Consider the following 15,007-nt stretch of genomic DNA (forward strand, 5'->3'; position numbering starts at 1 on the left):
TTGGATTTCCAAAAGGCATTCAATAAGGTGTCACACAAAAGGCTATAACACAAGATACGGGCACATGGAGTTGTAGTAATATATTAGCATGAATAGAGTACTGGCTAACAGACAGGAAGCAGAGAGTAGTGATAAATGGGGCAGGCTGTAACTAGTGGATTGCTGCAAGGATCAGTGCTGGGTCCTCAGCTATTCACAATCTATATTTGCTGACGATACAAAGCTAGGTGGGAATGTTAGCTTTCAGGAGGACACAAAGAAGCTGCAAAGAGATATAGACAGGTTAAGTAAATGGGTATAAAATAAAAACAAAGTGCTGGAAATACTCAGCAGGACAGGCAGCATCAGTGGAGAGAGCAGAGTTAACATTTCAGGTCTCTGACCTTTCATCAGAACTGGCAAAGGTTAGAAAAGAATTAGGTTTTAAGTAGGTGAGTGTGGGGGGGGGTGGTGGTGGTGGATGTGGTTTGGTGGGGAAGAGGACAAAAGGGAAGGTGTGTGTGATACGGCAGAGGGCAGGAGAGATTAAATAACAAAGCTATCATGGGACAAAGACAAAGAGCGTGTTAATGCTTGATGTGAAAGACAGAACATTCGCCCAGAGAGTGTTAATGGCAGAATAATGAGCAGCACTGTCCACATGAAAAGTGAATGGGTAACATGGTGGCAGATGGAGTATAATGTGGGAAAATCTGAGGTTATTCACTTTAGCAGCAGGAACAGAAAATGAGAAGTTTTTTTTTTAAAAGCCGTGAAACTTCTAAATGTTGATGTTCAGAGAGACTTGAGTGTACTCATACTATGAACATAGAAAGTTCAGGTACAGCAAGCAATTAGGAAGGCAAATAACTGTGTTGGCCTTTATTGTAAGGGATTGGAGTACAAGAATAAGCAAGTCTAGCCAAGTTGTACAGGGCTTTGGTGAGACCCGGAGTACTGTGTGCAGTTTTGATCTCCCCATTTAAAGAGATACTTTCACTGAAGGTGGCACAGCAACGGCTCACTAGATTGGTTCCTGGGATGAGAGGGCTGTCTTATGATAGGCCCAATTTACTCAGCCTATACTCTCGGGAGTTTAGCAGAACAAGAGGTGATCTCTTTGAAACATACAAGATTCTGAAGGGATTCTGACAGTGTTGACAAGAGGTTTTCCCCCTGGCTGGGGAATCTAGAACACGGGGGGGGGGGGGCACAATCTCAGAATAAGGGGTCAAACACTTAAGACTGAGATGAGGAGAAGCCTCTTCACTCCAAGAGTTGCGAATCTTTGGAATCCTCTACCTCAGGTGTGGATGCTCTATTGTTGAATATATTTAAGGCTGAGATACAGATTTTTGGTGTCTCAGGGAATCAAGGGATCAAGGGATATGGGGGAACAGGCAGGAAAGTGGGGTTGAGGCAGATCAGCCATGATCATACTGAATGGCGGATCAGCCTTGAGGAACCGTATGGTCTACTCGTGCTCCTATTTGTTATGTTATCACTCATCCTTACTCAGCAAGCCATTTCCAAAAAGTCCCAGTTTAGGAAATCTCACGCCTCACACAGCATTCCAACACTGGTACTGTTGAACTTCCTCTGCACTGCATGTAGTCACCTATCACAGCACAATGTTGCATGATCTCTAAACCCTGCCAGCAAATGACTCCAAGATACCTCCAATAATGGTGTAGGGGAGGAACAGGAAGAAACAGGAGCCCGAAACACAAGATTAAGCCCTATGATTCCCAGCCTGCCAAGTGTTAGAAAAGCCATCAAGGCTTATTCAAGAGAGCCCCCAAAAAATAAACAAACAAAATACTAACTAGTGGCCTTCAGTATTACAAATAGTCGCTTAGAAGGTTGGAGTTAATTAAACCAGGGTACTCAGACATAATTCAGTCCCCACTTTAAAGACATAGTTTAATCCATTTAAAGTACATCTTGATCTTGTGATATAATTATAGCAAATTTATATATACATGTACAGCAATTTGGAAAGCAATTAGTTGGAGCACAGGAGTTTCTCTGCCTTCCAAGAATAGGAATCAGGAGACTCAACAGATACTGTGCCATCACTGGCAGCAGGCTGTATTTACAGCATGACAAAGGCAGTTTCCATTATAAATATGGTAAAGGAATTTATAATGGAAAAGTGTTGACAAAGATCATGCAGGTTAGATTTTTAATATCTAGTCCATCATATGTTTTGTCAGTCATAATCTTTGTGCCACATTTGCAAACTTTCTTGCTGCTTAACTGGCTCAAATTTCATACTTACAAAAGATCAACAATTCACATGAATACAAAAGCAAAATACTGCAGATGTTGGAAATCTGTAATGAAAAGAGAAAATGCTGGAAACACTCCACAGGTCTGGCAGCATCTGAAGAGACAAACACCTGCCCATTAATGTCTCCCATCTTCTGCTGTATCACAGACGTTCCCTTTTGTTTTTCTCTGTCGTTTCCCCTCCCCCAACTACATTTGACCTACTTAAAACTTATTACATTTCAAAATTTTCCCAGTTCTGATGAAGGGTCATCAACCTGAAACATTAACTCTTTCTCTCTCCAGATGTTGCCAGATCTGCGGCATTTTCTGTTTTAATTCAACAAGTCACAACTGAAGAGGCAAGGAATGCGCAAATCCTATAAGAAAACGGACTGAAAACCTTCCAATAAGAAATCACTATGAACACACGACAAAAACTATGCACAAGTAATCAGCAAATTCCACTAATAAAGCAAAGATGCAACTGAACCAATAAAATGTTGTTAAATATTTCTTGGAAATTCTGATATGTTTTGTACAAAAGAGAAACAAACATGTATTCAAACCTTTTTGGGAGTAATTTTAAAAACAAATAGGATGTTACAAGATGCAAAGTTATCTCCCAAATGTACAGTCCGTAGGTACAGTAATGTGGCTAACCACATACAGCTGAGTGGAAAACTGCAGAGCAGGGAAGGAACAGCTCTGATGGTCTGCACACTCTAACGTATAACGTCACAGAATTGTTACAGTGCAGAAGGCGGCCATTCGGCTCATAGTGTCTGCACTGGATCTCCGAATGAGCAATTCCCTCAGTTCCATTCCCCTGCCTTCTCCCCATAACACTGCACGTTCTTCCTTTTCATATAACTGTCTAATTCTCTTTTGAATGCTTCAATTGAACCTGCCCCCACCACGTTCTCAGACAGAGCATTCCCGACCTTAACCACTCGCTGTGTGAAAAAGTTTTTCCTCATGTCACGTTTGCTTCTCTTAATACTTTAAATCTGTGCCCTCTCGTGGGAACAGTTTCGATCTACTCTGTCCAGACCCATGATTTTGAATACCTCTATCAAATCATCTCTCAGCCTTCTCTTCATCAAGGAAAACAGTCCTAACTGCTCCAACCGATCTTCATAACTGAAGTTCCTCAGCCCTGGAACCATTCTCCTGAATCTTTTCTGTACTTTCTCCAATGCCCTCACGCCTTTCCTCAAGTGCGGCACCCAGAACTGGATGCAATACTCGAGCTGAGGCCAAACTAGTGTCTTGTACAATTTCAACTTAACTTCCTTGCTCTTGTACTCTATGCCCCTAATAACAAATCCCAGGACATTCTCTCACCTGTCCTGCCACCTTCAATGACTTATGCAAATATACACCTAGGTCCCTCTGCTCCTATACCCCCTTTAGAATTGTACCCTTTATTTGATATTGTCTCTCCATGTTCTTCCTACCAAACTGAATCACTTCACATTTCTCTGCATTGAACTTCATCTGCCATCTGTCTGTCCATTCCACCAACTTGACTATGTCTTTTTGAAGTTCTACACTATCCTCCTCACAGTTCACAATGTTTCCAAATTTCGTATCATCTGCAAACTTTGAAATTGTGCCCTGTACACCAAGGTCTAGGTCATTAATGTATATCAGGAAAAGCAAGAGACCCAACACTGATCCCTGGGGAACTCCATGACAAACCTTCCTCCAGCTCGAAAAACATCCATTAACCACTACTCTGTTTCCAGTCACTCAGCCAATTTCGCATCCATGTTGCTACCGTCCTTTATTCCGTGAGCTACAAGTTTGCTCACAGGTCTGTTGTGTGTCACGGTATCAAACACCTATTGAAAGTCCATGTACACCACATCAACAGCATTGCCCTCATCAACCCCGTTACCTCCTCAAAAAACTCCAGCAAGTTAGTTAAACATGATTTCCTCTTAAGAAATCTATGCTGGCTTTCCTTAATTAATTCGCATTTGTCCATGTGATTATTGATTTTGTCCTGAATTATTTTTTCTGTAAGTTTTTCCACCACTGAAGTTAAACTGACTTGCCTGTAGTTGCTGGGCTTATCTTTACACCCTTTTTTGAACAAGGGTGTAACGTTTGCAATTCTCTAGTTCTCTGGCACCACCCCCGAGTCTAAGGGAGACTGAAAAATTGCCTCTATGATTTCCACCTTCACTTCCCTCAGTATCCTTGGATGCATCGCATCTGTTCATGGTTATTTATCCACATTAAGTACAGACAGCCTATCTAATGCTTCCTATTTATCAATTTTAAGGCCCTCTAGTGTCTGACTTGCCTCCTCTTTCAACATTGCCTGGGTTGCATCTTCTTCCTTGGTAAAGACAAATGCAAAGTATTCATTTCATACCTCAGCTATGCCCTCTGCCTCCATGTGTAAACCCTCTTTCTGGTCCCGAATCGGCCCCACTCCTCCTTTATCACTTTTTTACTATTTTATATGCCTATAGAAAACTTACGGATTTCCTGTAATGTGAGCTACAGTATCTCTCTTCATGCTCTCTCTCATTTGCTTTTTCACTTCTCCTCTGGACCTTCTATATTGCCTGGTTCTCAATAGTATTTTCTACCTGGCATCTGTCATAAGCACACTTTTTCTTCTTTATTTTAATTTCTATCTCGTGTGTCATCCAGGGAGCTCTGGATTTGTTTGCCCTACTTTTTCCCCTTCAAGGGAACACACCTTGACTGTGCCCAAACGATCTCTTCTTTGAAGGTAGCCCATTGTTCATCTATCGGTTTTCCTGCCAGATTTTGACTCCAATTTATTCGTCCCAGCACCATTCTTACCTCATTGAAGTTGGCCTTTCCCCAGTTAATTATTCATATCCTGGATTGCTCTTTGTCCTTTTCTACAGTCGGCCTAAACCTTATGATACAATGATCACTATCCCCTAAATGCTGTCCTACTGATATTTGATCCACTTGACTCACCTCATTCCCAAGAACCAGGTCGAGCAGTGCCTCCTTTTTCGGACTAGCAACATACTGTCGTAGAAAATATTCCAGAACACACTCTAGGAACTCTTGTCCTTCACTGCCCTTTATACTACCGTTATCCCAATCTATGTTTGGATAATTAAAGTCCCCCATTATAACTACCCTATAATTTTTGCACCTCTCTAATTTCCTTGCAAATTTGTTCCTCCACGTCCTTCCCATTAGCTGGTGACCTATAGACAACGCCGAGCAATGTAACAACACCTTTTTTGTTCCTTAGCTCTAGCCAAATTGATTCTGTCCTCGATCCCTCTGGGACATCCTTTTTCTCCAGCATTGCAATGTTCTCCTTAATCAATACCATCCCTCCCCCTTTTTTCCCATTCCCATCTTTCCTTATTGTATACAGTTTGATTAGATACATTCCTTTTATCTCTATTTATTTCAGAACTCAAGGAACAACCAGGAAAACAGTAGTTCACACAAACAGTCGCAAATTCTGAAAGGAATGTACTATTATTCGAGACTGGTGGGAGGTTCTGGATTAAACGCCAAATTAAAACATTTAAGAAAACAACAACAGCGATCAGTTTTTGTCTCTCAGGACTGTTTTGATTGGTCAGTTTAAGGGATGCTTCTGTTGGTGGGCGGTGCCTGGCACACACAGAGGCATGTAGAGCACGCAGAGGCCTGGAGCAGTTGGTGGTGGCAGCGGGGTAGGGCAGGTTGGTGGAAAACAAAAACAGCCTAAGTTAAGGGGGGCCCAACAAAGTTACCCTGGCTGAAGCGACTGTTTCCGTCAAGAATGGAATGGAGTTGATGGGAGAGATGGGGATATCATGGAAGGAATGGGATGGAGATGGCATGTGGGATGGAATGGCATGGGGCAGGGGTGACATGGGAGGGAGGAGATGGAATGGGAGGGGTGGATATGATGATGGAATTGGTTAAGTGTGGCAAAATGGCAGGGACATTTATTTGATACAAATTACTCGAAAGCTATTCTTTCTGCTAAAAATGAAGATTCACTGGATTTGAATGGAAAAAGTTTTGGAAAAGTTGTCAGGTGAATTAAAAGAATACAGTTTTGATTCTATAGACAAAGATGACAACAGTCTATACCTGCCAGAGTTTCCACACAATTCAACTACAATGGACATGTCATTGCACAAACTTATACTCAAGGAAGGAGCAGTTATAACATTGCTACAAAACTTGAATCCTTAACAAGGATTTTGTCATAGAACAAGACTGACCGTTAGGAAACTGTTTTCTTCAATGATAGATGGTGAAATAATAACAGGCAGATTTCAAGGAAATAGTGTGTTTATTTCTTGAACAACATTGAGCCCATCAGATGTAAATCTGCCTTTTCAACTCAGGAGGAAACAGCTCCCAATTAGATTTACATATTCTATGACTATAAACAAGTCCAGACTCTTGATAAAACTTCAAAATTGCATTCCAACGCCTGTTTTTACACAGACAGCTATATGCAGCTTTTTCCAGAGAGAGTTTTGATTCTGTTAAAGTCTTCAGTGAAAGAATAACTAGAAATCCTGTATTTAAAGAAGTACTATTGCAATAAAAGTACTAATTTGACCACAGATGTTTTGCAGTCTCTGCTAGCACCTTTGATAACACCAAATACAGAGATCTGCTAAAGAAGGAACAATGCAATGTCAAAAGAGATCAGCAAGTGTGCTTTAAAGAGTTTCGGTAGTTAAAAATGCAGGAAAAGGAAGCTGGCATTCACAGTAGCAGCCAGTGGTATACACAAAAATAAACCACCTGTTGCCACCAGGCGCATGACTCCCAAATGCTGCATGTTTTAGCCACAGACTTGCTGGTGCCATATTGTGACAGGCTGGAGGGAAAGGCAAAACATGCCAATAGGCCCAAAAGAAATTAGAGCCCAAACAAATATTGAATGTCTATATAACTAGGATTCATCAGGTGGTTTCCAAAAATAAAATGTGAAACCGCTTCCATACTGAGATCTGGTCTTTGCTCAGCAGAAACACAAACCTGTACACAGGATATGTGCTGTAGGCTTGCCAGTGAGAATTTTTTTTTTAAAAATCCTTCTTAGTGGCTACTGCCCCACTGTGCAATGAGTAATACAGAACAGGCAGGTTTTAAGGTTTGACTCCTGGTCTCCGCTGGGGTAGCAGTCAATATGTTCAGTAATCCTTAGAAAAAAGCACTAGGGTACTAAGTGATCACTATCTAATAATCCTAGTTGGAAAGTGTGATCTTCGAGGTCAGGATCAGTCACCATAATGAATGAGAGTTGGGAAGATAACAACTGAAGGCTGCTTTTGCACAACTTTTGATAGATTGATCTTGCAGTAATGACTTCAGAAGTACTGGCACAACAATGAGATTATTACACCTGCCCCAGCTAGAGTTAATAACTTAAAACCACCAGGCATATGCCAGATTAATCAAATGACCTCCCGCCCAGCGAAACAGTCTTTTCCCCTTATTTTCAAAATCTTTACAACAAACGTGCTCAAAAGCAAATAAGAAAAATAAACTTTTCCCAGGGTTTGCTTGCAGGAGTGTGCAGGGATTAACCTTCAAATCCTGGAGACTGCAGGACAATCCTGGAGGGTTGGTGCCCTTGGCTCTTGATGCATCGGTGAGGTCAGGGAAGAGGAAAAAGGGAAAGAGAATGTAACGAAATTTATTATTTAAAACTTCTGGTGTTCTGAATTCTTCTACTGCCACTGTGGTACACAGGCAGTTAAACGAAAGTAACTGCATTGGTATGTGCATGATCAGAGCATCTGTTCAACAATTTCTCCTTGCTTGATGAAACTTGCAAGACCAAGGGGCAAAAAAGATGATTTCACTGCTGCTTTTCCTACATTCTGTAAGCATCCTGCTACTTGGGCAGGAATGTGCGTTAGAGTCAGAAATTCATCAAGTCAAAAAAGCATCCAAAATCAGGACTGCGCAATTATAACCATTTATGCAAAAGCATGTGTTTGGCACTAATTTACAAAAACAATGATTGTCTGAGGTCAGTTTTCACTGGGTCTTCCTGGTCACCGGCCTTAACTAACCTGGCAAATTTGCCTGGCATTGCTACTGGCTGTGCAGGGGCCATGCAACAGTAGCTGGTGGCAACATAATATAAAAAACAGCTGAAGCTTCGCTCAGAAGCTACCCTTCAAGTGCCCTGGCAACACACTTTCTCCACCTGGGTGAGATATGGGAGAGCAGCTAAAACCCAAAGTACTGAAGCTCAAGTAGCAGTCAGTTCCAACATGAGAGGAAAGTTAAATTCAGGGGCAAATTCTATTTAAAATAAAGATCATGAGTCAAACATCGGCAAACTGTATCAGAAGCATCTAGCCAATATTTGATCTTGACCAACTAAACTACATTGAGCAACACTAAATTAAATAAAGAGACCTCAGTTGCATGCTGGAGATTCTAGGTAGTTGAATTTGATAGGGTCTCCTCAGCCAAGACAACTGGCATCCTGTTCTCATAGCAAAGCTCCATCTAGCTGATCATTGCACCCACTGAAACTGACCAAATGGAGTACGTTGTTACCTGAAGGGGTTACACCTTTTAGATGCCAACCTGGATGAACTACTTGTGAAAACTGACTGTATACTTGCAATACACATCTTCCACAGAAGCCAACATTTTTCTCTTCACTCACATCTCTCCCATTCTATTACGCATCTAAATGACAGTGTAGAAGAAATTGTCCTGTTTGCATCTATCTGCACAGTGTCAGGTGTGTGTGTGGAAAGTTACCAACACAAAACTGGCGCTTTAGTGGAACTGCTGTATATTATAGAACATGCGAGTCTTCAGTTGCTGATCCAGAATTACTGCACTGCGTCAATGCTCTTGGATTGAACATAATGGCTATGTTACTGGACTAGTAATCCAGAAAACACAAGTTCAAATCCCACTGCGGCAGTTTGAGAATTGAAATTCAGTTTTGAAAAATCTGCAAATCAAAAGCTGACGTCAATAGAAGTGGCCATGAAGCTGTCGGATTGTTGTTAAAACCTAACTAGATTACTAATGCCCCTTTAGGAGAAGAAACCTGGCTTCTTTGCCTAGTCTGGCCTACATGTGATTCCAGCCCCACACCAACATAGTTGAATCTCAATAGCTCTCTGAAGTAACCTAGTAAACCACTCAGTTGTATCAAATGAGGGTAACTAGAGGTGGCCAATAAATGCCTTGCTAGCAGCACCAATTCCGAGAATTAAACAGATTTCAGAAGCTTCAATGATTGAGTATTTCCAGCTGCATCCTCCTCATAGTGTCTATTTTTGTGCACAGCAAATGTGGGATTCACTGATGATTAGTGGGACCTTTTCTACATATTGTTGTCCAATGTCAACAACATTGAGTTCAACAATTGAACACCGTTTTGTTTCCTTGTTCTTGCAGGTTTTGGTTTTAATTCACTTTTCTCATTTCAGTTTTTGCATGGCAGTTGTTCTTCATTATGCCATTTACACGTCCTCTTTTGTTGCTTTACTTGTCTCATTACCACCTCCTTTGGCCTTGCGCCACCAACCCCATCACAGAACTTCCCTTGTGTTCCTTTTCCGACCCTCTCCTCTTTCACTTGCTTAAAACTCATTACATTTCTAACTTTTCCCAGTTCTGAGCAAAGGTCATTAACCTGAAACGTTAACACTGATTCACTCTCCACAGATGCTGCCTGACTTAAGTGTTTCCAGCATTTTCTGTTTTTATTTCAGATTTTCAGTATCTGTAGTATTTTGCAAGACAAAGGGGATTTTGAGAAGACGTTCCAGAGGGGAGTCAATCAGCCTCTAATGCAACAGGGGAAAACATCTATCTGGTGTCAGAACTGGAATGCACATACAGATGCATATTGCTAGATATCACCAGATATGTTGGACCAAATCCATGGAAAAATCTGAAGTCTTTTCACTAGGACAAATGGAGCATAGCTAGGCAAAGTTGGGGCTGATGGGGGTGCGAGATGGGTAGCAAGTTGTGGAATTTTGGATTAATTACACACAATGTACGGCACAGAAAGGGGCCATTAGGCCCAAATGTTCCACACCAGTGCTCATGCTCCACACAAGTTTTGTCCCACCTGGCTTCATCTAACCTATCACCCAAAAACACTATTCCTTTCTCCCTCACGTTTTTATCTTGCTTCGTATTAATTTTAGCTGTGAAGGGTGCGGTCAGCAAGGAGAGCAGTGCAGGTCAACCCGCAAGGTGTTGAGCTTCAGCAATGGTGGGAAAGAGACACATCTGTCATTGGGCAATATCAGGAGGTGGGAGAAATCTCTGTATATGGGGCAAAAAGCTCAGCTTTTGAAGATTTCGAAACTCAACTTTGATTGAGGGGACAGCAAGGGAGGTCGCCATTAAGTGACACATTGTTGGGTGAGAATTTAGGAAGCTTCCTGACAATCCTGGAAGTTTCACTGGGGACTTTGTAGCTAAAGGATCCAAGAACATACCACAAAACAGTGTTTGACACTTCGTTGTGCTTACCGTGCGGTAAGGTTATGCTGGCACCGTCTACAATAGCTTGGGCCAGTTCATGATCGTTGCATTCAATGGCATAGGCAGCTGCCTTAAGGGCATCCCAGATTTCTTTGCGACCTTCAAAAGCAGGCGCTGTATCCCAGAATTCATCTCTTTTACTCCTCAGTTGGCCATCTGTCATGGGATAATCACTCTTCCACTTTGGCCTCTCCTTCTTCAGAGGCTCATTACGAGCTGAAATGAAGAAAAACCTTGAATCAGCAAAGAAACTGGGACAGACTGGAAGATAAGAAAAACAATATTTTACTGAAGTTGTAATGAAGGACTGTACCAGGTCATTCACATTAATTTTGTCAACCGAGTACAATGCAAGTGGTTTTCCATTCTCAGGAACACTAAACTTTAAAGTGCATTCAATATGCGTGCTCTAAGCATTCATCCAGCACTGAATGATCACTTTGAACTACTAGAGGCTTATATGTATAACCATGGTTTTGGAGAGTGATAAACTGACCTGCGTATGCTGTTGCCCTGGATTTACCATCCTGCAGGCCCAGCAGACACCCATTTGTAAAATAGCCATTTGCAGACCAGCAGACAGGACATTATACATGACTGAATTACTCATCAAAAAACAACTTTAATTTGAAAACATCAAATCAAGCTGGGAGCAGCTGCTGAGTCAGCCCAGTGTCTGACACACTTGTGTCACCGTGCGATTTTAATTTGCAAAGCAATCAAGCTGAACTAGGTCAGTGTGTTCAGAAGGTTACCATGGGAGAGAGAAATCAGATCAGGGAAAAAGTGACTGTCTATGACTGTTGGCTGAATGGCAGCAAGTACACGTATATTTGCCAATGCAGTCAACCTTGCGAGAACACAGTGCCGCAATGGTTAGCACCTCACAGCTCCAGCGACCCGATTTTAGTTCTGGGTACTGCCTGTGCGGAGTTTGCAAGTTATCCCTGTGACCGCGTGGGTTTCTGACGGGTGCTCCAGTTTCCTTCCACAGCCAAAGACTTGCAGGTTGATAGGTAAATTGACCATTGTAAATTGCCTTTAGTGTAGGTAGGTGGTAGGGAATATGTGGTTAATGTAGGATTAGTATAAATGGGTGGCTGTTGGTCGGCACAGACTCGGTGGGCCAAAGGGCCTGTTTCAGTGCTGTAACTCTAAATAAATAAAAACTACAAAGTCGACAGCAGACCTTGTTGCAGCAATGGAAGAGCAGCTGGAATGTCATTATTATTCAGTCACAATCTTGAAGCCACAGCCCCATTTTTGTGGCCTTCTGTCTGACAACGTGTTGCCAGTTGAGCAGGGAACTTCCCAATTCCACTGAAGGAGATAACTCATCATCACAAGTGAACTAACAGTTTATGTGGGCTTGAGAGGGAAATTGAAGATGACAAAAATACAACTTGGGGCAGGATGATTTTTGTGTTCTCAATAGTTTCACTGGGAGGATTAGCAATGATACCTGTTGTGACACAATACCACTTGGGAAATAAGAGTTAAGATTCCTAGCCAAGTGGGCAGGATTAAAATCTGATGAAAAGTTATCGACTCGACATTAATTCTATTTCATATTCCATCGATCCTGCCTGGCTTGCTGAGTGCTTCCAGCATCTTCTGTTGATATTTCAGATTGCCAGCATCCAAAGTATTTTATCTTTGTATTAGAATTAAAACCAAAATGGATGTAGCTCTGTATCAAAACAATTGTTAAAAGGATATTATTTGGGAGGAGGGAATACCTCCGATCCGATCTCTTTCACATTTGGGAGGAGAGAGAAACCAACACAAAAACCATAGCAAAATGACAGATACCACTCAATAACCCAATATTCATTTCTTTCATATCCTAGCCTGCCTCCTGTATGCTTTTCTGAAAACACTTCTACCCTGCTCAATTAGAGTTTACTCAGACTATTCAGGATTAGCAACTTTTAAATATGGCAACATCAAATTTTTAAAAAGCTGATTTTTATAATGTACATGTTCTTGTTAAAGTTTACCAGAACATTCCTACATAGCACCAATACTTTTAAACAGATTCCCACTTGGTAAATATGTATACAAGCTTTGTGGCAAAATAACGTTCAGCCATATCCTGATTTACACACAAATAAGCAGAACTTGTTAGTAAAACAATTCCTTTGAAAGTGCAGAAATCTGCAAACATCCTGTTCTCCTTGCAGTGATTGTATTTAAAAATAATCAAAGTGACTGACCTTACAACAGTGACAGTGGGAACCCACTTTGTTGTTGGTCTGACAATCCTTCATTGATGCAACAACCTCCCCTATTGGCCTACTAAACATTCAGCTCAGGGTCAAATTCCTGATTCACAACTGAATGCAATTAATTTTCAACTCAGTTGCTCAAACAGACCTGACACAGGGAATGGATGCAAAAGCATCAAGTGTAGTGCAGAGTTTTCTCACCTTGTACACACAAAAAAAAGTGTAAAAGTATTTAAAAGTCTCCCCCTTTCTTGATCTTGACCGCCACATACCATGATGGTCAAGTCGTAAAGCAGAGTGTCTTGGGAAGGGAGTTTCAGTGGGTTTTAGATTTTAGATTTAGATATACAGCACTGAAACAGGCCCTTCGGCCCACCGAGTCCTAATCCTACACTAATCCCATATTCCTACCACCTACCTATACTAGGGGCAATTTATAATGGCCAATTTACCTATCAACCTGCAAGTCTTTTGGCTGTGGGAGGAAACCCACGCAGACACAGGGAGAACTTGCAAACTCCACACAGGCAGTACCCAGAATTGAACCCGGGTCGCTGGAGCTGAGGCTGCGGTGCTAACCACTGCGCCACTGTTGGACCAAAATCGACTCGGATGCTCAGAGACCAAAAGAGCAAGGGCTGGGGCACAAGACTGTACGATGTTGCGAGGTCAAGAAAAGACTTGCAAAGAAATAGAAAGCTTTGCAGTCCTGTCCAATGGAAGACAGTGAAGACAGGTGAGTCTAGAAGTGACGAGCGAGCTGGGCAGCAAGGTACAGGTAGCAAGGTATTTCAGACAAACAATAGGAATGACAGGAAAAGGGCCAATGGTCCATAAGGCCTGCCTCAAACATGTGGGATACAACTAAGCATGACCCCCAGTATTCCCTCCCACAGGAAGCCACAACATTTCTGAGGGACAAAAATAAAAATTAATCCATAGCCAATTCGAAGGGGATGGGGGGGGGGGGGGGGGAAATCTGGAAAATTGGATGAGTTAGAGTTTGTGTGGTCAAAGCTCAAAAAGCTTCTCAAATCCCTGTGCACAAACACCCAAAAAACAAAAAATTCTTGTTCATAGCTCTGTTCTTCAGTGTTATGATCAGGTGAGAAAGGTGTCTAGGGGTCTTTTCAGCCTTCCACTGGTCTTATTGTAACAGGGTTTAATTTTTTTTTTAAACACACTCTTTTGAGCTCCCCCTTGGTGAATCCTTGTTCACCACTTTCCAATTATAAGGCAAAGAAATGAGCACAAACAAGCTTTCTTTGGTTTAAAGAAAAATGAAATTTTATTAAAACTTAAACTCTAATATGGTAAAAGCCTATGGATATATGCCCCGCCCCATGCTAGCATGCATACGTGATACACACATGCAAATAGGGACAGAAAAGAGAAGTAAAATAAAGTAAAAAAAGTTTAAGGCAACCTCTGAAGAGGGGTTTTTACTGTGCTTCGAGCTGTTGTAGTCCTTGATTGTAGTTGGTATTGCTTTTTGTTGGGGCCCAGTATTCTTCTTAAAACTTGTTTACAGTAGGAGACTTTCCTCTCTTGGGGTTCATGCGTTTTCAATGGGTCTTCAGTTCCGTGAGAAAGAGATGGGAGCAGACAGGAGAGAGATCATTTCAGTCCAGGAGCAAAGAGCTTTCTGAGTTTCTTTCTCAGCAAGTTCAAAATCAAAAAACTCCAACAGTTAGTCATGTGACTAAACTGGTCTGACTACTTCTTCTGTGTATTGGGGAAGCAAGGCCTGGGTCCTTTGTTCCAACACTGTCTGCTAGCATGCAAATGTCTTTCCAGTCAGGGGCTTGGCAGTTCCTTGTGATAGGCCCTCTTTTCTTCCCAGCCACAATTTTAAATGTTATTGTTCACGTGGCGAAATAATGTGTGTCTCATTCTTGGCAGTGGTTGGGTGGGGGGGGCGGGGGGGTGGGGGCTGCATGACAGCTCCAAACCCAGGGGAATGAAATGTGATTTGAAAGAAAATGGCACATTTCATTGTAAGATTTGAGCGAAATATAGGA

General features: G+C 41.8%; 1 protein-coding gene across 1 annotated transcript in view; it reads right to left on the reverse strand.

Moving 5' to 3' along the window:
• The window catches only part of ubtd1b (ubiquitin domain containing 1b), a 126,719-nt gene that overhangs the window by 20,599 nt on the left and 91,113 nt on the right, over nt 1–15,007 (reverse strand). Inside the window, exon 2 of the mRNA XM_068053139.1 lies at nt 10,747–10,974. Within this exon, the coding sequence (XP_067909240.1) occupies nt 10,747–10,974 (228 nt within the window). The remainder of the gene's footprint in view (nt 1–10,746; nt 10,975–15,007) is intronic.

This window comes from Heterodontus francisci, chromosome 20, assembly GCF_036365525.1.
Source record: "Heterodontus francisci isolate sHetFra1 chromosome 20, sHetFra1.hap1, whole genome shotgun sequence".
NCBI classification, from domain to species: Eukaryota; Metazoa; Chordata; class Chondrichthyes; order Heterodontiformes; family Heterodontidae; genus Heterodontus; species Heterodontus francisci.